Genomic DNA, 23,835 nt, shown 5'->3' with positions numbered 1-23,835 from the left:
ACAGAACACCATTAACCATCCTCTAATGCCCCCATACCTCACTTGTCACTAAGGATGACCTCTGTTAGGGCCCCTGTAATTTCTGCACTTGCCTCCCATAGGGTCTGAGGGAACACCTTGTCTGGCCCTGGAGATTTATCCAGTCTAATTTGCATCAAGACAGCAAACACCCCCTCCTCTATAATCTGTACGTGGTCCATGACCTTACAGCCACATTGCCTAGCTACTATAGACGCTATGGCCATCTCCTCGGTAAATACAGATGCAAAAAAATTCATTTAAGATCTCCTCCATCTGTTTTGGCTCCATGAATAGATTACAATTCTGATCTTCCAGAGGACCAGTTTTGGCCTTTGCATTCCTTCTGCTCTGAACATACCTGTATAATCCCTTGGGACTCTCCTTCACCTTGTCTGCTAGGGCAACCTCATGCCTTCTTTTAGCTCTCCTGATTTCTTTCTTAGGTGTTCCCTTGCATTTCTTATATTCTATAAGTACCTTTTTTGTTCCTCCCTGCCTATACTTGCTATGCACCTCCTTTTCGTCTTAACCAGGACTTCAATATCTCTTGAAAACCAAGGTTCCCTAAACCTGTTATCCTTCCCTTTTATTCTGACAGGTGCATACAAGCTTTGTACTCTCAAAATTTTACTTTTTAAAGCCTCCCACTTACTAAGTATACCTTTGCTGGAAAACAGCCTGTCCTAATCCGCACTTGCCAGATCCTTTCTGACACCATCAAAATTGGTCTTTCTACAATTTAGAATCTCAACACCCCCACCACTCCCCCACACCCCAGAGCAGACCTAGCTTTTAGCACATTTACTTTGAAATTAGTGGCATCATATTCACTAGATGCAAAGTGTTCCTCTACAGATACTTCAGTCACCTGCCCAGTTTCATTCTCTAATAGTAGATCTACTATTGCATACTCTCTTGTTGGGACTTCTATCTACTGATTAAGGAAACTTTCTTGAACACATTTGATTAACTCTATCCCATCTAATCCTTTTACAGTATGCGAGTGCCAGCCAGTTTGTGGAAAATTAAAATCACCTTCTATAACAACCTTATGTTTTGTGCAACAGTCTGAGACCTCTTGACAAATTTATTTCTCTAAATCCCTAGGACTGTCAGGTGGTCTGTAATATAGCCCCACTAACTAATATATCATTGTAACTAAATAACATAGTTAATAATGTATCATTTCTTAATGCATGCTTTACTAAAAGGGGACTACGTGTCTTCATAAACTAACATTGTCATACTTTTTTTTTTATTTCTCAGTTCCACCCATAACACCTCACTAGTTGAGTTCTCCAGTCTGTCCTGACAGAGTACTGCCATGACGTTTTTCCTGACTAATACCGCTACTCCTCCTTCTTTAATCCGTTCTGCTCTGTCCAGTTTAATACAAGGTAACCCTGGAATATTGAGCTCCCAGTCCTGCTCTTCCTGCAACCGAGTCTCACTACTGGCTAAATATTTTATTTCTATGTGTTAGTCCATACCATGAGCTCATCTGCCTTTACTACAATACTTCTTACATTGAAATATATGCAGCTCAGAACATTAGTCGCGCCAAGCTCAATCTTTTGATTCCTGACTTTGAGGTCTTAACATTGACCTCCATCACCTGTCCACTATCTGTTCTTACACTTCGGTTCCCATCCCCCTGCAACTCCAGTTCAATCCTCAAATATTGATTTAAAAATGCCTCGAATACATTGCATGAATTTATCTTCCACATTATTCCATTAAGCTTAATTTACTAGTCTATATGAAGATTGAAATATCGTATTACCCCTGTTATATGCACCTCCAATCTCCTGATATATACTGTGCCCAGAATTTCAGATACTATTTGGAGGCCTATAAGTAATACATACCAATGATTTATGACCTTTGTTACATTTTGCTCCACCCAGATTGATCTAATTCTACATTGTGATCCATCATACTATATTCATTCCTTACCACTGTACACCTTTTTGCTATTTCCACCTAACTCCCAGATGCCCTGGAATATTTGACTCATCTTTGTCATCACATGTCTGTAATAATGGAGACACAAGATAGTTGGCAGATATTGGAAATCTAGGGTAACAAACAAAATGCTGCAGCATCTATGGAGGGAAATAGACAGTGAGTGTTTTGGGTTGAGACTGCTCATCATGATGGGAAAGAAAGCAGATATCCATTTTCCAATGGGACCAGCACAACCCTCTTTTTTCTGCCCATATTAACACATGGAGTAGTCCAGAGGCACAGTTTTTTAAAAATGTTTTTTCTCCAGTTTTTTAAACTCTGCCTGCAGGACATCATTCCCATTTTTACCTATTTTTGTAACTTGGTAAATGAGTTTATAATTGTCACATTGTACTGAAGTACAGTGGAAAACTTAACATGCATGCTATACATAGAGATCAATTAGTTACAACAGTGCATTGAGATAGAACAAAGTACATGAGTAACAGAATGCAGAATAAAGTGTTACAGGACAGATAAAGTACAGTGCAGGTAGACAGGAAGTTCATGGCCACAACAAGGTAAGTAATTGTTGATGTGAATATGGAGCAGTTCCCACTTGCCTATCAAAATGATCTATAATCATTCATCGACATTCTCAACCCCAGCACCAGGCAAGCAACAACATGGGGTTACATCTACTACTGAAAAAAAAACACATGCCTGTCCCCTTAACTATTAGGTTGCCAATGACTATTGATGTCTTGTTCCTCCTTCTCACTCTTCCCCTCTACTCTAAAACTATGGAATTGCGCCACTTGCGTTTGCATGATCCTGGATCAGACCAGATTCCTCCAAGGAGCCATCCTGCTTTCAGTATGAGATTGATACAGATAATTCCAGCGCTACTGACCTGCTGCACTCAGTCTATCTGATGGTCATCCACACTCTCACTGCCTGCTCATGCTTAAACAGTGATGTGACAGCTTCCCTAAACATTCTATGCATGATGTTCGCAGCCTGACAGAACGCTCAAGTGACTTCTGATCAAAAACATGGATCTCAGCTGGAGTCACTACCTGCAGATATATTTGTCTGGATCACTGGACATATCCAGGACCTCCCACATGGTGCAGGGAGTATATTCCCCTCAGCCATTTACCCCGTCTTTCTCACCCTCACTAATAACCTATACAATTTCAATGCATCAGAAAAGACTCACCACAATCTGCCTGGTTTGCAGTGGTGTCACCTAAGTCCCACGCTCTGAGGACGGTTGAACTCCCAGGACCACAAATCAAACAGCACATATCTCAAAGAGTTTGGGTACTTCTTTGATGAAACTTCTTGAAAAGCAGGTATTCCTATTTTCTAAAATTTATTCCTAGTTACTTCTAAACTACCTGTCCAATGGAGCCAGGAAAACCTTTCTGTTCTTGGCTAATATTATTTTTGTATTTAAAAATGTTGTCCTGGTTCAAAATCTATACATTAGGCTTAGAAAAAAAGGTGATAGAATGAGGATTAAATGAAGAAATAATTTGGATTATGTAGATTGGGTGCTTAAATCTCAGAACAAATTTCAAAATATAGTAAAATTCCCAGCAAAGGATAAATTTCTGGATGAAAGCCATCAATGTCAGTTAAAATTTTAACTACATTCACCAGTGCTGATATTTATAATTTTCATAAGACAAAGGAGCAGAATTAGGTCATTTGGCCTCCCAAGTCTACTCTGCCATTCTGTCATTACTAATTTATGATCTCCTTAACCCTTCTCCTGTCTTCTCCACATAACCATTACCACCCTTACTAAACAAGAACCTATCAACTTCTGCTTTAAAAATAACCAATGATTTTGCTTCCACAGCCATTCATAGCAATGTACTCCATAGATTCTGGTTAAAGAAATTTCTCCTCATTCCATTCTAAATGACGTACTTCTATTCTGAGTCTGTATCCTCTGGTCCTAGACTCCTACACCACAGGAAACATCCTCTCCATGTTTACTCTATCTATGCCTTTCAAAATGCAATAGGTTTCAATGAGATCCCTCCTGATTCTTCTAAACTCCAGTGATTAGAGGCCAGGATCTATCAAACGCTCTTCATAAATTAACTCTTTCATTCTCAGGATCATTCTCATGAACCTGCTCTGGACCCTCTCCAATGCCAGCACATCCTTGCTTCAATAATATGCCAAAACTATGATTATAATTATATATAATTATATAATATATAAATATATATAATTATAATTATAATTATATATAATTATCTGGATAGACAGAGTCTGATTAGGAACATTCAACATGGATTTGTGCGTGGAAGGTCATGTTTGACAAATCTTATTGAATTTTTTGATGAGGTTACTAAGAAAGTTGACGAGGGTAAAGCGGTGGATGCTGTCTATATGAACTTCAGTAAGGCCTTTGACAAGGTTTCACATGGAAGGTTAGTTAGGAAGGTTCAATCGTTAGGCATTAACATGGAAGTAGTAAAATGGATTCAGCAGTGGCAAGATGGGAGACGCCAGAGAGTAGTGGTGGATAACTGTGTGTCAGATTGGAGGACGGTGTGTAGTGGTGTGCCTCAGGGATCTGTACTGGGTCCAGTGTTGTTTGTCATATATATTAATGAACTGGATGATGGGGTGGTAAATTGGATTAGTAAGTACGCAGATGATACTAAGATAGGTGGCGTTGTGGATGATGAGGTAGGTTTTCAAAGCTTGCAGAGAGATTTAGGACAGTTAGAAGAGTGGGCTGAAAGATGGCAGATGGAGTTTAATGCTGAAAAATGTGAGGTACTACATTTTGGTAGGACTAATCAAAATAGGACATACATGGTAAATGGTAGGGCATTGAAGAATGCAGTAGAACAGAGGGATCTAGGAATAATGGTGCATAGTTCCCTGAAGGTGGAATCTCATGTGGATAGGGTGGTGAAGAAAGCTTTTGGTATGCTGGCCTTTATAAATCAGAGCATTGAGTATAGGAGTTGGGATGTAATGTTGAAATTGTATAGGGCATTGGTAAGGCCAAATTTGGAGTATTGTGTACAGTTCTGGTCACCGAATTATAGAAAAGATGTCAATAAAATTGAGAGAGTACAGAGGAGGTTTACTAAAATGTTGCCTGGGTTTCATCTCCTAAGTTACAGAGAAAGGTTGAATAAGTTGGGTCTTTATTCTTTGGAACGTAAAAGGTTGAGGGGGGACTTGACAGAGGTGTTTAAAATTATGAACGGGATTGATAGAGTTGACGTGGATAGACTTTTTCCATTGAGAGTCAGGAAGATTCAAACAAGAGGACATGAGTTGAGAGTAAAAGGACAAAAGTTTAGGGGTAACATGAGGGGGAACTTCTTTACTCAGAGAGTGATAGCTGTGTGGAATGAGCTTCCAGCAGAAGTTGTTGAGGCAGGTTCAATGTTGTCATTTAAAGTTAAATTGGATAGATATATGGACAGGAAAGAAATGGAGGGTTATGGGCTGAGTGCAGGTTGGTGGGACTAGGTGAGAGCAAGATTTCGGCATGGACTAGAAGGGCCGAGATGGCCTGTTTCCATGCTGTAATTGTTATATGGTTATATTGTTAAAACTGTTTATCATATTCCAAGTGCAGTCTGACCAATTCCTTATAAAGCCTCTGCTTTACATCTTTACTTTTATATTCTAGTCCTCTCGAAATGAATGCTAACATTGCATTTGCCTTCCTTACTACCAACTCAACCTGCAACGTATCCTTAATGGAAACCTGCACTAGGATTCCCAAGACCCTTTGCACCTCTGATTTCTGAATTTGTTTCCTGTTTATAAAATAGTCTATGTCTTTAATCTTTCTACCAAAGTGCATGACCATGCACTTCCCTACACTATATTCCATCTGCCACTTTTTTGCCCTTTCTCCTAATCGGTCCAAGACCTTCTGTAGACTCCCTGTTTCCTCAACACTACTTACCCCTCCACCTATCCTCGTATTGTCCACAAACTTAGCCACAAAGGCATCAATTCCATCATCCAGATCACTGATGTATAAAGACCCTCTTTTTCCCACTTTTTACCTCCTGCCTGCCAGATCATTTTCTGTCCACTCTGGTATTTTTCCTGTCATACCGTGGGCTCTTTTCTTGTTCAGCAGCCACATGTGTGGCACCTTGTCAAAAGCCTTTTGAAAATCCAAGTAAACAACATCTACTGACTCTCCTTTATTTATCCTGCTTGTTCCAGAACCAGTCTGTGACTGTACACTTTGGGAAATGTAATAACTCCGTCTAATTCACTAAATATGCCCTGCAGCATCAATATAAACCCATTATTGCTCTAGAAAATAGTTTGCATTTCCAGATGCTTCCACTTATCAGAACTTATTCCATAGATCATTCAAGTCAAAGTGACCGGGACAATATATCAATTACCATAAAGTGTTCAACGGCTGTCCAGCCTTCTGTCTGTAAGAATGACTGTTGGTCCGATCGATACAGAGCCATCAATTCCATGTGCAACAACAGGTAACTTTAACACAAGGTTCATTCAACTATAGATCTAGGTAAATTATACTTTAAAAATAAGCAATACAGCTACTTATATGAAAGAGACAAATATACGGGCGATACAAAAATGGACAACTGAAATAGACTTTTCATAATCCTTTAATAACATAATCTACTTTTGACTCTCTCAAACGAAGAGGTGAAGGTGTATGCCTCATGATCAGCTCCTCCTGGTGCACAAATGTATCAGTGATGTGCCAGTTTTGCTCACCAGATCTGGAATATCTTGCAATTAAGTGCTGTCCATTTTACCTGCCGTGAGAGATTTCTGTGATCATTTTGGTAGCAGTATACATTCCACCTCAAGTTAACGTCAAACAGGTTCTGGATGATCTGAGCAATGGAATCAACATGCACGAAATAACACACCCTAACATCATCATTTTGGGGGATTTTAACCAGACCAGCCTGAGATTACCATCAACAAATCTGATAATTACCATCAACAAATCACTCGTAGTATCGGAGGAAACAACACACTGCACTTGGTGACCCTATGATGTCTGTCTCGGAGGCTGATGTTAGGCTGTCTTTAAGGAGGGTCAACTCTTGCAAGGTGGCAGGCCCCAATGGAGTACCTGGTAAGGCTCAGAAAACTTGTGCCAAACAACTGGTGGGAGTATTTAAGGACATTTTCAACCTCTCACTGCTATGGTCAGAAGTTCCCATCTGCTTCAAAAATACAATTATACCAGTTCCTAAGAAGAGTAGTGTTGGCCGCCCTAATGATTATCACCTAGTAGTACTCACATCTATGCTGATGAAATGCCTTGAAAGGTTAGTCATAGCTAGAATGAATTCCTGCCTCAGCAAGGACCTGGACCCACTGCAATTTGCCTATCACCACAATAGGTTAACAGCAGGCACAATCTCAATGGCTCTTCACATGGCCTTAGATTACCTGGACAATATAAACTGGATGCAGTTCATTGACTATAGCTCAGCATTTAACATCATCATTCCCACAATCCTGATCAATATGTTACAGAACCTGGGCCTCTGTACCTCACTCTGCAATTGTATCCTTGACTTTCTAACTGGAAGAGCACTACTTGTGCAGATTTGTAATAATATCTTCTCCTCACTGACAATCAACTCGGGCACACCTTAAGGGTGTGTGCTTAGCCCACTGTTCTACCCTCGCTATACCCATGACTGGGTGGCTAGGTATAGCTGAAATATCATTTATAAATTTCCTGATGATACAACCATTGTTGGTAGAATCTCAGGTGGTAATGAGAGGGTGTACAGGAGTGAGATATACCAGCTAGTTGAGTGGTATCGCAGCAACAACCTTGCACTCAATGTCAGTGAGACGAAAGAGCTGATTGAGGACTTCAGGAAGGGTAAGATGAGGGAACACACACCAATCCTCATAGAGGGATTACAAGTGGAGAGAGTGAGCAATTTCAAGTTCCCAGGTGTCAAGATCTTTGAAGTTCTAACCTGGTTTCAACATATTGATACAGCTATGAAGAAGGAAAGTCAGCAGCTGTATAAATTTATTAGGAGGTTGAAGAGGCAAACACGAGGAAATCTGCAGATGCTGGAAATTCAAGCAACACACACAGAATGCTGGTTGAACGCAGCAGGCCAGGCAGCATCTATAGGAAAAGGTACAGTCGACGTTTCCCTATAAATGCTGCCTGGCCTGCTGCGTTCACCAACATTTTGTGTGTGTTGCAGGAGGTTGAAGAGATTTGGTTTGTCAACTAAAACACATGAAAACTTCTATAGACATACCTCCGAGAGCATTCTGACAGACGGCATCACCATCTGGTATGGTGGGGTGGGGGGGAACTACTGCACAGGACCAGAAGAAGCTACAGAAAGTTGTAAAATTAGTCAGCTCCATCATGAGTACTAGCCTCCATAGTCCCAAGACATCTTCAAGGAGTGATGCATCAGAAAGGCGATGTCCATTATTAAGGTCCCCCATCACACAGGGCATGCCCTCTTCTCATTGTAACCTTCAGGAAGGAGGGACAGAAGCCTGAAGGCACTCACTCAGCGACTCAGGAACAGCTTCTTCCTCTCTGCCATATGATTCCTAAATGGAAATTGAACCCATGAACACTAACTCATTTTCTTTTCAATATACTGTATATTATTTTTGTTTTTTGCGCTATTTTTAATCTATTCAGTATATATACTTACTGCGCAACACACACAAAACGCTGGAGGAACTCAGCAAGCCAGCCAGCATCGAGGACTCCTTCAAAAGGCGAGGCCCACCTGAGTTCCTCCAACATTGTGTGTGTGTTGCTCGGATTTCCAGAGTCTGCAGATCTTCTCTTGTTTATATACTTACTGTAATTGATTTACTTATTTTTTTCTTCCCATATTATCATGTATTGCATTGAACTGCTGCTGCTAAGCTAACAAATTTCACGACACATGCCGGTGATAATAAACCTGATTCTGATTCTACTGAAATTTATGAATGGTAAAAGTGATAGTTTGGCACTCAGCTCTCTCCTTGAATCACCTGGACAATAGTCACACTTACAACAGGCTGCTGTGTATTGACTACAGCTCAGCGTGCACAGAATCATATCCTCAGTTCAAATCAACATGCTCCAAAAACTGGGTCTCTGTACCTTCCTCTGCAATTGGATCCTTCTCTTCCCCACTGGGAGACCACATAGGAAATAATATCTCCTCCTTGCTGACGATCAACACCTCAAGGAATTGTGCTTAGCGCATTATTTTACACTCTCTGAACACATGACTGTGTGGCTAAGCACAGCTCAAACACCATCTATAACTTTGCTGAGTACACAACTATTGTTGGCAGAATATCAGATGGTGACAACGAAGCATACAGGAGCGAGATAGATCAGCTGTTTGAGTGGTGTTGCAGCAACAACTCTGCACTCAGTGCCAGGACACCAGGAAGGGTATGTCAAGGAAACACACACCAGTCCTCATTGAGGGAACAGGTGTGAAGTGTCAATATCCCTAAGGATCTATCCTGGGCCCAACATATTGATGCAATTACAAAGAAGGTAAGGCAGCAGCTATATTTCATTAGGAGTCTGAGGAAAGTTGGTGTTTTACCAAAGACACTCGCAAATTTCTACAGACGTACCATGGAGAGCATGCTAAATGGTTGCATCACCATCTACTATGGAGGGGCCACTGCACAGGTTCAGGAAAAAACTGCAGCGAGGTGTAAGCTCAGCTAGCTCCATGATGGGCACTAGCTTCCCCAGCATTGAGGGCTCCTTCAAAGGGTAAGGCCCAAAAAGTTGTCATCCATCATTAAGGACCCCATCACTCCAGACATGCCCTCTTTTTATTGCTGCCATCAAAGAAGAGGTACAAGAGCCTGAAGACATACACTCAACATCTCAGGAACAGCTTCTTCTCCGCTGTCATTAGATTTTTGAATGGACAATAAGCCCATGAGGAGTATCTCAGTATTTTTCCCATCTCTTTTTGCACTACTTTTTAAATTTTATTTTTTATATATATTTCTTATTGCAATTCATAGTTTTTATTACTACGTATTACAATGTACTGCTGCTGCAAAACAACAAGTATATTGACATGTGTCATTGAAATTAAACTGATTCTGATTCTGATGCATTGGGGAGGATGTGTTCAATTTTTAGATGTAACCAAAGCACATGCATTTTCTGAAAGACTGCAAGCATTTCCACACACATTTTTCATGTCAGTACTGGGTACTTGAAGCAAATACAGACAGTAAATTCAGATTCATGCTTAATATTTTCTGTCGGTGCATAAATATGCAAATTTGCCACTTCCCTGGGGATGTTTTTTCCTATTTGATTATATGTATGTACAGCAGGTGAAAAAAATGCAATGGGTAAGAACTCCCAGTGACATGCTCCCTGCCTAATTTTATGCAACATGGAACTACTTTCCATTTTAATTTTACATTTATATGTTGGTAAATACAGAATCTGGGACTGGAGTCAATGTTTATATTTTCCTTTTATTCACTTCCAGGAAGATTCCCCATCTGGGAGCATCCAACATGCCTTATATTCGCTGGCTCCCAGCTCAATATGAGGATAGATTTTCCCTTCCAAAAGGCTGGATAGATGGGAAACGTTACAATGGATTCCCTCTGCCACTGGTAAATACAGTAGCCATTCTATCAATCAGATAGCACTTAATCAGTTGTATTAGAGAAGAGGATTGTACCTCAGATAATGACTTATTTCTATCAGAAAGTTGTGTGAGGATGTAGGGGACATTTTCCTGGAATCAGTGAGGGTGAAAGTGGAGAAAGAAAGATCAATAAGGGAGCATTATTTGGATGATATTGTTTAGACTTTAAATTCTCTGAACTGTTGATCTAGAGGAGAAAAGGGATTCTGTGCCTTTGAAGTTGGTGCAGTCTAATCCTATTAATATCCATATTGCTGAGGGAAAGGGACCAAACACCTGGGTATATTGGCTGGTATTGACCAAACAGTCCTCAAAGTTCAAAGTAAAGTTTATTATCTGAGTACATATATGTTGCCATATACTTCCTTGAGATTCATTTTATTTTAGGTATTTACAGGAAAATTAAGAATATAATTGAATTTACAAGAAATTGTATGTAAATAAAGACTGACAAGCAACCAATGGGCACAAGAAGACAAACCGTGCAAATAAAAAGAAATAATACTTAGAACATGTGTTGTAATAAATCATGCCTTGCTTATGATTGTGGACTCAGGAAGGGTAAAATGAAGGAACACATACCAATCCTCACAGAGGGATCAGAAGTGGAGAGAGTGATCAGTTTCAAGTTCCTGGGTGTCAAGATCTCTGAGGATCTAACCTGGTCCCAACATATAGATACAGCTATAAGAAAGGCAAGACAGCAACTATACTTCATTAGGAGTTTGAAGAAATTTGGAATGTCAACAAAAACACTCAAAAACTTCTACAGATGTACAGTGGAGAGTATTCTGACAGGCTTCATCACTGTCTGGTATGGGAGTGGGGGCTACTGCACAGAACTGAAAGAAGCTGCTGAGGGTCATAAATTTAGTCGGCTCCGTCTTGGGTACTAGCCTACAAATTACCCAGGACATCTTCAAAGAGCTGAATCTTAGAAAGATAGCTTCCATTATTAAGGACCCCCAGCACCCAGGGCATGCCCTTTTCTCACTGTTACCATCAGGTAGGAGGTACAGAAGCCTGAAGGCACACACTCAGCAAATCAGTACAGCTTCTTCCCCTCTGCCATCCGATTCCAAAATGGACATTGAACCCATGAACACTACCTCACTTTTTTAATGTATATTATTTCTGCTTTTGTACAAATTTTAATCTATTCAATATGCATATGCTGTTATTTATTTATTTGTTTGTTTGTTTAGTTATTTTCTTCTATATTATGCATTGCATTGAACTGCTGCTGCTAAGTTACCAAATTTCAGAACACATGCCGGTGATAGTAAACCTGATTCTGATTCTGATGATGGCACTAACATGTTGACCTCAGGACAAATCCTCTGATATAATAACCCTAAGGCATTTAAACCCTCTCCACCTCTGATCCCTGACAAAGGACTGCCCCATGGACCTCTGGCTTCTTCCTCCTGTAATCTATAATTGTCTCTTTGGTTTTGCTGATGTTGAGTGAGAGGTTGTTGCTGCAGGACCACTCAACCCGATCTTCAATCTCCCTCCTGTATCTCACCACCTTTGATCCGGCCAACAACAGTGGTGTCGTCAGCAAACTTAAATATGGCATTGGAGCTGCACAGTCACAGAATCACAGGTGAGTAAAGCAGGGGGCGAAGCACACAGCCTTGTGGTACACATGACCTGGAAAACAATAGCTTTTGGCAACAGAATGTATACAATTTATGAGTACAAAAAAGATGGTGAGGGATGGTGGATTTTTCTGTCCCGGTTGCTTTAGATGTTGCCTGCAATGTTAAAGTATTAATATGCAAATGTACAAAACATCACAGCTGACATTTGAACAGATGTCACTTCTGAACTCCTCTTAAGTTCAAATTACTTTTTAACATTTAATGAAAATGTTTCCATTGAGAAAATTTGAATCAATTAGAATAGATAGTTCAATAATTTCTGAATCAATCTCTTCTCATTTAGTACAATTTATGTCAAAAACTAAGCTAAATAAAAAAAGACATCATTTTAAAATCAAAATTCTCAGTCAGTGTTCAATTATCATTGTAGATTTCACATAAAATTTAATTTATGCAGCAACGGAGGAACATAATATCTGTGCACCTGAAGCCAGGCTTTTCAATCACTTGTCAAACTAAGTCCAGATATTTCATTCCCACCATTTTGCTTGCTCTCTGCAGAAGGCCATAGCTACAAAGAGGATTCTAAATCATTTTTCAAATGGTGTAGCAGCAGGCAGCTAGCTTCAGGTTAGTGCCACTGCAGCTGCAAGGTCAAAGGTCTCATTGTGCCTGTAAAAGGAAAGTAATCGTTTTTATTTAATTTATTTATTTACTGAGATACAACACAGAATAGGCCCTTCTCGCCTTTTGAGCTGTGCTGCCCAGCAATCCCTGATTTAATCCTAGCCTAATCTTGGGACAATTTACAATGACCAATTAACCTACCAACTAGTGTGTCTTGGGGAGGAAACTGGGGCACGCGGAGGAAACCCACACGGTCACAGGGAGAACGTGCAAACTCCTTAAAGGCAGTGGTGGGATTTGAATCCCAGTCTCCTGTACTGTAAAGCATTGTGCTAACCACTACACTACTGTGCTGTGAAAAGTAATCTGCAATTATCCTTAACTGTTATTATTTTTTAAGATCAATTTCAAGTAGTGGTCTATCTTCATGTAAAACCATTTATTCAGATCCATAAATAATTTTGTCAGCACTAGATTCAGATTCATCACATGATCATTGAAACGTATAGAGACTGCATGCATTAACAGCCAACACAACCGCTGTGTAGTCCACAAGTTTTGTCACACATTCTGGCACCAGCATAGCATGTTCACAATGTTCAGCAGAACAGCACAAAAACAGCAACAAAACAACAACAGCAAAACCCTTACGTACGTCCACCCACCCCAACTACTCACACACATAGACAACCCTCTAACTACAGGGCAGGCTGCCTCTAGATCTCCAGTCTCCAGTGGACATGTGGACTCGGACATCACATCTCTGATTTCCCAAGCCCTCTGTACCTATAAATTTATTGTGGTGTGATCAGTAATTACATCACTGTGGGGAGAGGAGGGAACGTTGTAACAGCACCAATGGCAAAAAGATATAAAGGTCCTCCCCAGCTTGTAAACCCCCAACAAGTGTTTGGGAGAGAAGCAGGATGGATAAGCAGGCTGCTGTGTGGCTGCAGGCATCTTCTGCTACCATGCAGGAGCCTGGATCGCAGCCACATTTCCAATATGCACACTGCTTGTGTGTAAACAATTCGTAGGAACAGAACCCTGTTGGAACCTGAGGAGGTGTTTAAGTAACTGTGAGTCTATGGATTTACTCCTAAGGACTCTAAAGTCATATTCCCAATATTTACTGCTTGCTTGTTTATTGATTGTATTTGCATAGTTTGTTGTCGTTTGCACTATGCCCATTTGCCCATTTTTGTCACGTGCATTTTTTCATTGATTCTTTTGTGTTGCTTTATATCTACTGGGAATGCCCAAAAGAAAATGAATTTCAGAATAGTATATGGTGATATGCATGTACTTGATCAGAAATTTCCTTTGAACTTTGAATGTGACGGGTCTCCCTGGGAAGTTTACATTTGAAACTTGGGCAAAGAAATTTAAAGAAAAACATGTAAAATTCAGGGCAGCATAATACAAGTTTCAGCAGTGACTAGACCAAACAGAAGAACAATATTCCAGCGGCTTCACAAACAAAAAAAAGGTGAGGATTTAGCAAGAAGCATAATGTACACTCTTATATAGGCATCCTTTAGTCTCGTGAGGCCATGGATTTGCGCCATGGAAGCTTTCCAGGGTGCAGGTCTGGACAAGGTTGTACGGAAGACCGGCAGTTGCCCATACTGCAAGTCTCCCCCCTACACGCCACCGATGTTGTCCAAGGGAAGGGCATTAGGACCCATACAGCTTGGCATCGGTGTCGTCGCAGAGCAATGTGTGGTTAAGTGCCTTGCTCAAGGACACAACACGCTGCCTCAGCCAAGGCTCGAACTAGCGACCTTCAAATCACTAGACAAACAACTTAACCACTTGGCCATGTGCCAACACTCAATTGCCACCATATTAGGTACACCTGCTCTTTAATGCAAGTATCCAATCAGACAATCATGTGGCAGTAACTTAATGCTAAAAACATGCAGACATGGTCAAGAGGTTCAGTTGTTGTTTAGACCAAACATCAGAATGGGGAAGAAATGGGATTCAAGTGACTTTGACCATGTGTTGGTGCCAAATGGGGTGGTATCTCAGAATCTGCTGATCTCCTGGGATTTTCACACACAACAAGTCTGTAAAGTTTACAGAGAATAGTGGGAGAAACCAAAAGCATCCAGTGAGCACAAGTTCTGTGGGCAAAACCACCTAGTTAAAGAAAGAGGACAGGGGACAATGGGCAGAACGGTTTAAGCTGATAGGAAGGTAACAATAACTCAAGTAACTTTGCATTACAAGAGTGGTGTGCAGAAGAGCATCTCTGAATGCACAACACATCAAACCTTGAAGTAGATGGGCTACAAAAGCTGAAGACCACAAACACACACTCAGTGGCCACTCTGTTAGCTATGGGAGGGACTTAATAAAGTAGCCACTGAGTGTTAAAATGGCAACTTTGTGCAAATTAAAGGCAAGAGGATATATGTGATGGATCCATCATGTGCATACACTGAGGGGGATGGAGGTATATGGACCACAATTCCACTGGCTTTTCCCTCTATAGAGAGATTCTTTTACCATATGATTCAAAAATGATTCCAGGATTGAAAAACTTATCATATGAGGAGCGTTTGACAGCTCTGGGCCTGTACTCACTGGAATTCCAAAGAATGATTGGGGATCTCATTGAAACCTATAGAATGTTGAAAGTCCTCGATAGAGTGGATGTGGAGAGAATGTCTTCTATGGTGGGGGGGGTCTAAGATGAGAGGACACAGCTTAGAATAGATGGACATCCATTTAGAATGAAGATGTGGAGGAATGTCTTTAGCCAAAGAGTGGTAAATCTGTGGAATATGTTGCCACAGATGGCTGAGGAGGCTAAGTCATTGGGTATGTTTAAGGCAGAGATTGATTAGTCAGGCATGAAGGGATACAGAGAGAAGGCAGGAGATTGGGGCTGAGAGGGAAATGGATGAGCCATGATGAAATGGCGGAGCAAACTCAATGAGCCAAATGGCCAAATTCTGCTTCTATTTCTTACGGTCTAATGGTCTTATATGTTGGAGAAACTGGGAAGTAATCAAGAACAAAAACAGAGATATTAAACTAAAAACATAGGAAAACACTAAAAATGTTTAATGTAAGTTAATTCCCAAAAATAATGATATGCTAAAATTTGCAGGCATTTGTCGAAGAATGCAGCTGATGCAATTTGCCATTCCATGTGGAGACCTGCTCAGCCTACACTGGTCTGTGTCCCTCAGTGTCAGCCTACTAAGTAGGAGGATCCATATCCTGCATATTGAAAATTAATTACTAATCATTCTTATTCATCTTCAGGTCAGAGAAGTTTCCAATAAAATCCTGAAAGCACCCTTGAAAAGTATTGTTTCAGATCCAGAAAGAAGTCTGTTTTTTACACAGTGGGGCCAGTGGATTAGTCATGAAATAAGCTTAACTCAACCATCCAACAATCCGCAGACCGTCATCAATGAAATCAACTGTGCAACGTCTTGTGTGAAGAAATCCCCTTGCTTCCCCATTAAGGTACAAAATTGCTTTCTTATTTCTAGACAGCCTTGACTAAAATGAATAAATTCTTCTCAGGCTTCCTGCGGATATAGGTATAATTTGAGGTTAAAATCGAATCATGTGCCTGGCTAGAAACCCGAAAGGAGTTTCTTCGTCATATACACTGGGAAAGCACTAGATCCTTTTTCAGCCTTGACTCTGTTTGTGCCGGATGTGTGCCCATAAGTGATCTGTAGAATTTAATTTAATACCAATACTGGTAATACATGTCTACTTTCCAGCCTTAATGGTAGTCATCTTTCCTAAGTCTTAACAAAAATGAACCTATTTATTATGGCCAAATAAGCATTGGAAACAATCAGGTTCAGGAACAGTTATTATCCCTCAACCATGAGGCGCTTGAACAAAAGGGGATAACTTCACTCAACTTCACTTGCCCCATCACTGAAATATTCCCACAAGCAATGCGTTCATTTTCAAGGACTCTTCATCTCATCTTCTCAATATTTATTGCTTATTTAGTTTTATTATTGTTTCTTCTTTTTGCATTTGCACAGTTTGTTGTCTTCTGCCCTCTGGTTGGAACCTTAGTTTGGCGGTTATTCATTGATGTTATAGTTAAGATTCTATAGATTTGTTGAGTATGCCCACAAGAAAATTAATCTCGGTGACATATATGGTGACGATTAAGCACTTTGATAATAAATTTACTTTGATCTTTAAACTTAGAAGATTTATGTGTCAGACAACCATTTAAAAAATAAACCATTTAATTTATATTGCTGGCTCATTATTCACAAGTGCTTTTATAACCATTAGCCATACTTTGATACAATACTCAACTCCGAAAAAATTTTGGGAAACATCCTGGTCGCTTCGAGAGCAGATCTGAAGCCTGGCCTCAGGCAAGCCACATGTTGGTCTCTGATAACTATTTTCCTGCCTTCCTCCCCAGCTGCTTCTTCATGTTGAAGGGGTGGGAATGTTGACAGAAGGCAGCAGATGCTAGAATCTGAGGCAAAAATATAGACTGCTGAAAAAAATTAGTGGGTGAAGTCGCATCTGTGAAGATAGAGAGGCTGTGGACACTTTGGGTCAAGACACTGTACCCGGACTGAGAATGTAAATATCCACTCTGTGGAAATGAGAAGAGGGGGTGAGGCCACACTGGTAGGTGAGAGGTGAGAATGGATGGGGGGTGGAGGACAGTGGGAATTTTGAGACACTGGCTTCTTGGAGATAGGTGGAAGCAGATGGGGTGGGGATGGTAAAATACGCAAATAGAACTGGGGGATGGCTGAGAAATAGACAAATAAAACCGGGTGGGGAGAGGAGAGACAGAAGTGGGTAGGAACACGTTAAGGAAGGGATAATGGACAGATGGAAGGGGGGGGAGGGACAGTTGGGAGAGAACAAGTGAGAATGTCAGCTGGCAAAGAAACATTAATCTGAGAAATTTAACACCACAGCAACACCAGTAGTTAACACCTACTGCATATTCAGCAAAGCAAAGTTGGGTTCTACTTCTGAATGCAGTGCAAGTCAAATTCCACAGCAGCTGAGTATTGTACATTCTTTGAGGCTTCCATTGGCTAGGGTCAATGACGGATGTTCCATCCCAGCTGTCAAGCCAAGGTGGTACAATATGGAGAGCAAACTGTTGCCCATATAGCAAGATCCCCTTCTTCATTCAGCTGATAAATCGAAAGGAACAGCAGAGATGGATACACTTTGGCACCAGAGGCATTGCTGAAGTTGCCAGTCAGTGTTGAACTCAACATAGCACTGCTTTAGGGTCTCCAGCCCTAGATTTTTCCTCAGGGTTTACTCCCAAAGCCTTCCCCATGAGTAAGTATAGCATCAAGGCAGCGGAGGTTTGAGATCAGAGTTTTCCTTCTCCTAGGTGAGCTGCCAACCATGGCTGACGAGCCCCATTTACCCAAAGCAACTGGTTTTAAGGCATAACCCACTTTTTCCCCTTCTTCTGTCAATAGAAATGGTTCCTCAGGGCTTAGTAGTTAAGCCACACATGAAGGCCAGGAGCTGGTCTTGATCATCAGAGGCTATTTGAGATGCACACCACAGGAAGCATATCCCCACTACCACCCCACGCTACATGTAACAACCTTAAGGAACTTTTTCTTAAAGCATCTTGAGCCAGCACTGTGGCTTAGTTGGTTAAAGTGTCTGTCTAGTAAACAGGAGATCCTGAGCTCAAATCTCAGCAGTGTCTACTACAGCTAAATTCTACTTTATCTTGCTGTACCTTTGGCTGAACCCTCCAATGATTGATGGGTTTCTCAATCTCCCTGCTCACATGTTCCCAAACACCCAGGAGGTGGCCAGGTGAAATATTGCCTAAAGCCCTGCTAACTAAAGACCATTCTAACTGGTTTCTCTGCTTCATTGTGTCCCTCGTAGAGAGCGAGCCCAGCACATGCATTACAGAAGCTTGGGAATTAAGCAATTAAGTTTTGCATTCAATTTGGCACACTGATTCTTGCTGAGCTTGTGTATTTGTCCTTGAAGTACATGCCTCAAAATATTTTATGTATTAACTATTATAGAAATATTTAATAGTCAGTCGTTAATACAAATATTGATCATGAGCTTTGTCTTGCATGCAACCGAATCTGGAAAATGTTCATAAATTTGGAAGCAATTAAAAAATAATTCAGCTGCATTACAGAGCCCAGGGAGTGGTGGCTTTGCCTTGGTTAATCTGGGGCTGATGACACAAAGTGCCCTCTGCTGTTCAGCATTCTAACTTTAGAGCTGTGCAGGATGTCACCAGGATAGCGGTGTGCGGGGTAACCACTGGGGCACTGAGAGCTTAAAGCAACAGTGAGCTATTGCTCAGGAGTCAGGCAAAGTGTATGTTCTTGCACCACTGCTCCCTCTGTCTGCTCCAGATCTTCTTAAAAAAAAGCTCAGGGGCTGGGGGGCAGTGGAAGATATGCCTCTGTGTGAAAAATTTTGCAGCTGACGCACATTCTCATGGATAAAATTAAACCAGTGTTCTTTCCTAGTATATGTCAGACTCTGATTTATTCTGAAATAGAAATCTCATAACATGATCTTTTCAGGGAATGAGAATGCAATGTATACATCATCTGGGGCATCCAAAACATTTAAGTCCAGACTCCCACACAGAAAGTGTTGGTAGAAATGTAGACACAGGTGGTGAAATTGTTTGGAAAAAGTCAGAAGACTTAGTGATAAAGCTGTTTTGGGTGACTGTAATGGGCTGAGTTGATCAGACACAAAAGACCCAAACAATTTGGGTGTCCAGGACATGTGGTAATAAGCTACAAAGATTTCAGGGCTCGCGATTCTTGGTGTCCACTTGATTGTTGCTGTCGTCGGGGCTGCGATTGTCGCTGTTGTTTGGGGATCTCCAAATTCTAACTCATGAAATCACCATGAGTCCATCCTAGGTACCAATTGATTGCGAGTCCTTGTTCTAGGTGAAGTCCCAAGAACCGAGTGAAAGGTGATCAATAAACAGGGATTCAATCCCCAGGAGAAGCGAGACACACAGAGAAAGGCAAACTGTTTGATTTTTTGTTCTCATGCCACTGGTGGTCTGAGGCCAAGAAAGAATCCAGCCACTATTAGTGAACACTGAACAAAACTAGAGTGTAAGAATCCAGTCGTTATTAGCAAACATTTAACAAACCTACTTGTACAGACTCCTCACATGCTGTGGCTTACAAAGAGTTAAAGTGTCACTCGAAATGGTTCAGACTATCATGTAATATTTTAACAAAATTTAATGAAACACAACACAGTAATGAGGAGAGGGCCCCTCTCTAGGTAGCCTAGTACTTGGTGCCTTCATTGTCAAAACCAGTTGCTGTGGACCCGATGAAGAGTCTCGGCCCAAAATGTCGACTGTTTATTCATTTCCATTGATGCTGCCTGACCTGCTGAGTTCCTCCAGCATTTTGTGTGTGTTGCTTTGGATTTCTGACATCTGCAGAATTTCTCATGTTTATGTTATGCTATGATAATTTGCCTCTGTAGCTCTTGATGATGACAATGGAAGGAACAAATAACAATGTAAGGTAAAGAATATTCTTAAGAACAGTACTTAAAGTGAAAAGTTGTCCTTTATCTAGAGTATGTAATAGTGCCCTTGCTTTGATGTCTTGTTGGCATTGAGCCAGCAGCATCTGACAAGGTTCTGCAGGCTATTCTCTTTCCCTCTACATCCATTCCCTTCACTACTGCTCCCTCAAATATAAACAAAGCTGTGGAGTTTTAATAAACTCACTGTCCCAGGGCAAGATCATGCTATTGATTTATCACACACTGCCAAAGGTAACTCCATATGCAGAGGGTGCTCACCTCAGGATCTAACAAAGCAGCAGAATTGGAAATGAATGCACGTGTTCAGATTTGTGTCTGATATGATTGGCTGGTTAGATATTTGCATTAATGAGAAGGTGTAATTAGTTAAATGGCTGCGGTGATAGGACGTGTCAGAACGTGATTGGAGAGAGTTCTGAGCATGCGCAGAAATGATAGAATGATCTGGAACATGGTTTGGTAAAAACGTGGTTTGGTTTTGTTGCTGTAAATAAAAGTAATAATTCTTCCAGAATATGATTCTTTATTGTTAATCCACGGTACATATAAATATAAGAACACAACATGGTGTCAGAAGTCGGTCTGGAAGAACAATACGTTCGCTAACATGGGAGAAGCAAAGATCATCAAAGAAAAAAGAGCTCGAACTGTTTTGGTGTTTGCTAACAGTTTTAAAAATGGAAGGTTTGCAACCTCCACTGACACTTCAGCTGACTGGGAACGTAGCTGAGAACTGGAGAAAATTAAAGCAGCATTTTGAAATATATTTATCGACGATCAGAGCTGATGAAAAACTGGAAAAAACAAAAGCTACGCTTCTACTCCACGTAATAGGTGATGACGCATTTGAGGTACATACTCAGTTTGTTTTTCAAAATGGAGATAATTTAAAGTTGGAAGCAATAATGGACACATTTGAAGCATTTTGTATACCGAAGAGAGCTCTGAGCATGCGCAGAAATGATAGAATGATCTGGAACATGGCTTGGTAAAAACGTGGTTTGGTTTTGTTGCTGTAAATAAAAGTTCTAATTCTTCCAGAATATGATTCTTTATTGTTAAACCACAGTACGTATAAATATAAGAATACAACAATGGCCACTGGGTGTATATCAAAATCAAAATGTATGACAGATGCCAGAAATCTAAAACAAAAAGAGAAAATGCTGGGAATGCTTCAGGCTGAAGCAGTGGGAAGAGAAACAAGGTCCAAGGTTCAGATGCAGGGCCTGCGATCTGAAATGTTAACTCTGATTCTCTTCCCACGGATGTGCCTGACCTGCTGAACAGCAACACTTCTTTGTCTTAAATCTATCTCAGAAATGTTCCAGAGCCATGCCAATATTAACCAGCCCATCTATTAATTAAGCTGCTTCTTCTCTCTGGGTCAATCATCATTCCCACTGGTTTTCTTCGGCAGATACCTCCCGATGACCCACGTGTCACAGGCACTGGGCAGTGCATCCCATTCACCCGTTCAGCTTTTGTATGCCACTCGGCCTTTGGGAAAGTGAACACTTGTGAGCAGATTAATGCACAGACACCTTACCTTGATGCCAGCAATGTCTACGGCACCACAGAAAAACAGGCAGAGAGACTCCGGGATTTCACCAATGAAATGGGCTTGTTGAAAATCAATCCCACTTTTTCAGACCACAGCTTGCAATTCCTGCCTTTCGCAAACGGTAGCAGAATGGATGGTTGTGCAGCGGCCAACAGCAACTCCTTCTGTCTCAGCATGGAGGCTGGTAAGAAATTATTGATGCTGTTGTAGTACAAAACTAGCTCAGTGTATCCGAATTTAGGCCATGCAATTCTGGTTTAAGATGGCGCTGGTGAAGCAATCTTATTGGCAGCAAACAAAACAAAGGATACAACTAAATACTTTATTAATAACATTTTTCTGGTAAACAATTACTGCAGACAATGGAGAGGAGAGCAGAGGTGAGGCAGAGTCGAGGGCCGAAACAAGTGGGGTTGAAGCAGAGTTGAGTTGAGCAGAGTCAAGGCAGAGTCGGGGCGAATGGAAGCGAGACAGAGACGAGGCCTGTCCTCCAGAACTCAGAGCAAGGCAAGACCCAAGGTTTGATTGATCTAAGCACCGGGACAATTTGGTGGGTAACATCTGAAATGTGGCGGCAGGGTCCAGGCCCAGAGCATATTGAAGCAACAGGGCCCAGATCCTTGGGCGAGGAACGACCCGATATTTAGATGATTTAGATGTCATGCCAGATTGAAAAGGCAGGGTGTTGGGACCAGAGGCAAGGGTTGGGCCGGTTCTGCTCGCTGCTTCGTGACACTTACTCGGCTCTGTGCTGGACTGAGGTTGCAGCCAGCTCCAGTTGCTGTGGGCTCCAAGTCTGTGGACTCACTTTTGTTCTGAATGTCACTTTCTTACTTTTATTTCCTCCTTGGTTTGTTTGCTTTTCTCTGCACATTGGGTGTTTGAGGGTCTTTTTTTAATGGGTTCTTTTGGGTTTCTTTGTTTTGTGGCTACGAATCAAATCTGAGAATTTTAACCTTTCTGTTCAATCAGGCCACTCTCCTATTATACATTGTAATAACCACCTCTACTCAAACCATTTGGAGGAAAAGCTCATTCACTTGGCAGGGAGCAAAGCTTCTCCATCTGTGTCCCAATTATCCTAAAACTCAAGTGAATGTACTTTCAGTACTGGTGAAATCCTTCCACCCACCACGTTCATGCCAATGAGATGATTTTTGGATCTTCAAACCATTGCGTTCATATTCGAATTGTTAATGCATTTAATAAAGAAAAAAAGAATAAAGTGGATGGGAGATCCCCTGAGCGGATAAAGTCGGTGATGGTGTGGGAGACAATGGCCTGGTGCCAATCTCCCATCCACTGCTACCAACCTTATAGTTCCCACACCTCGCACTTCCTGTTTCTACCTCCTACCCAAGATCCACAAGTCCGCCTGTCCTGGCCGACCTATTGTCTCAGCTTGCTCCTGCCCCACCGAACTCGTTTCTGCATACCTCGACACAGTTTTATCACCCCTTGTTCAATCCTTTCCGACCTATGTTCGTGACACTTCTCACGCTCTTAAACTTTTCGATGATTTTAAGTTCCCTGGCCCCCACCGCTTTATTTTCACCATGGATGTCCAGTCCCTATATACTTCCATCCCCCATCAGGAAGGTCTCAAAGCTCTACGCTTCTTTTTGGATTCCAGACCTAACCAGTTCCCCTCTACCACCACTCTGCTCCGTCTAGCGGAATTAGTCCTTACTCTTAATAATTTCTCCTTTGGCTCCTCCCACTTCCTCCAAACTAAAGGTGTAGCTATGGGCACCCGTATGGGTCCTAGCTATGCCTGCCTTTTTGTTGGGTTTGTGGAACAATCTATGTT

The 23,835-nt window shown here is 41.3% G+C and overlaps 1 protein-coding gene and 1 non-coding gene across 3 annotated transcripts in view; both read left to right on the top strand.

Annotated features, from left to right (window-relative positions):
* LOC134336677 (myeloperoxidase-like) overlaps nucleotides 1–23,835 on the top strand; it is a 76,848-nt gene that overhangs the window by 27,130 nt on the left and 25,883 nt on the right. For both annotated transcript variants that reach the window (XM_063031035.1, XM_063031034.1), the window contains exons 5-8: nucleotides 6,347–6,479; nucleotides 10,500–10,629; nucleotides 16,178–16,384; nucleotides 21,882–22,209. In XM_063031035.1, coding sequence (XP_062887105.1) covers nucleotides 6,347–6,479; nucleotides 10,500–10,629; nucleotides 16,178–16,384; nucleotides 21,882–22,209 — 798 coding nt within the window. The remainder of the gene's footprint in view (nucleotides 1–6,346; nucleotides 6,480–10,499; nucleotides 10,630–16,177; nucleotides 16,385–21,881; nucleotides 22,210–23,835) is intronic.
* Nucleotides 18,529–18,602, top strand: trnat-agu (transfer RNA threonine (anticodon AGU)). The gene has a single exon. It is a non-coding gene; the product is annotated as a tRNA-Thr (tRNA).

The sequence above is a fragment of the Mobula hypostoma genome, chromosome 23 (genome assembly GCF_963921235.1).
Source record: "Mobula hypostoma chromosome 23, sMobHyp1.1, whole genome shotgun sequence".
NCBI classification, from domain to species: domain Eukaryota; kingdom Metazoa; phylum Chordata; class Chondrichthyes; order Myliobatiformes; family Myliobatidae; genus Mobula; species Mobula hypostoma.
Note: the sequence above shows the minus strand (reverse complement) of the source record. Positions and strands in the feature narration are given on the sequence as shown.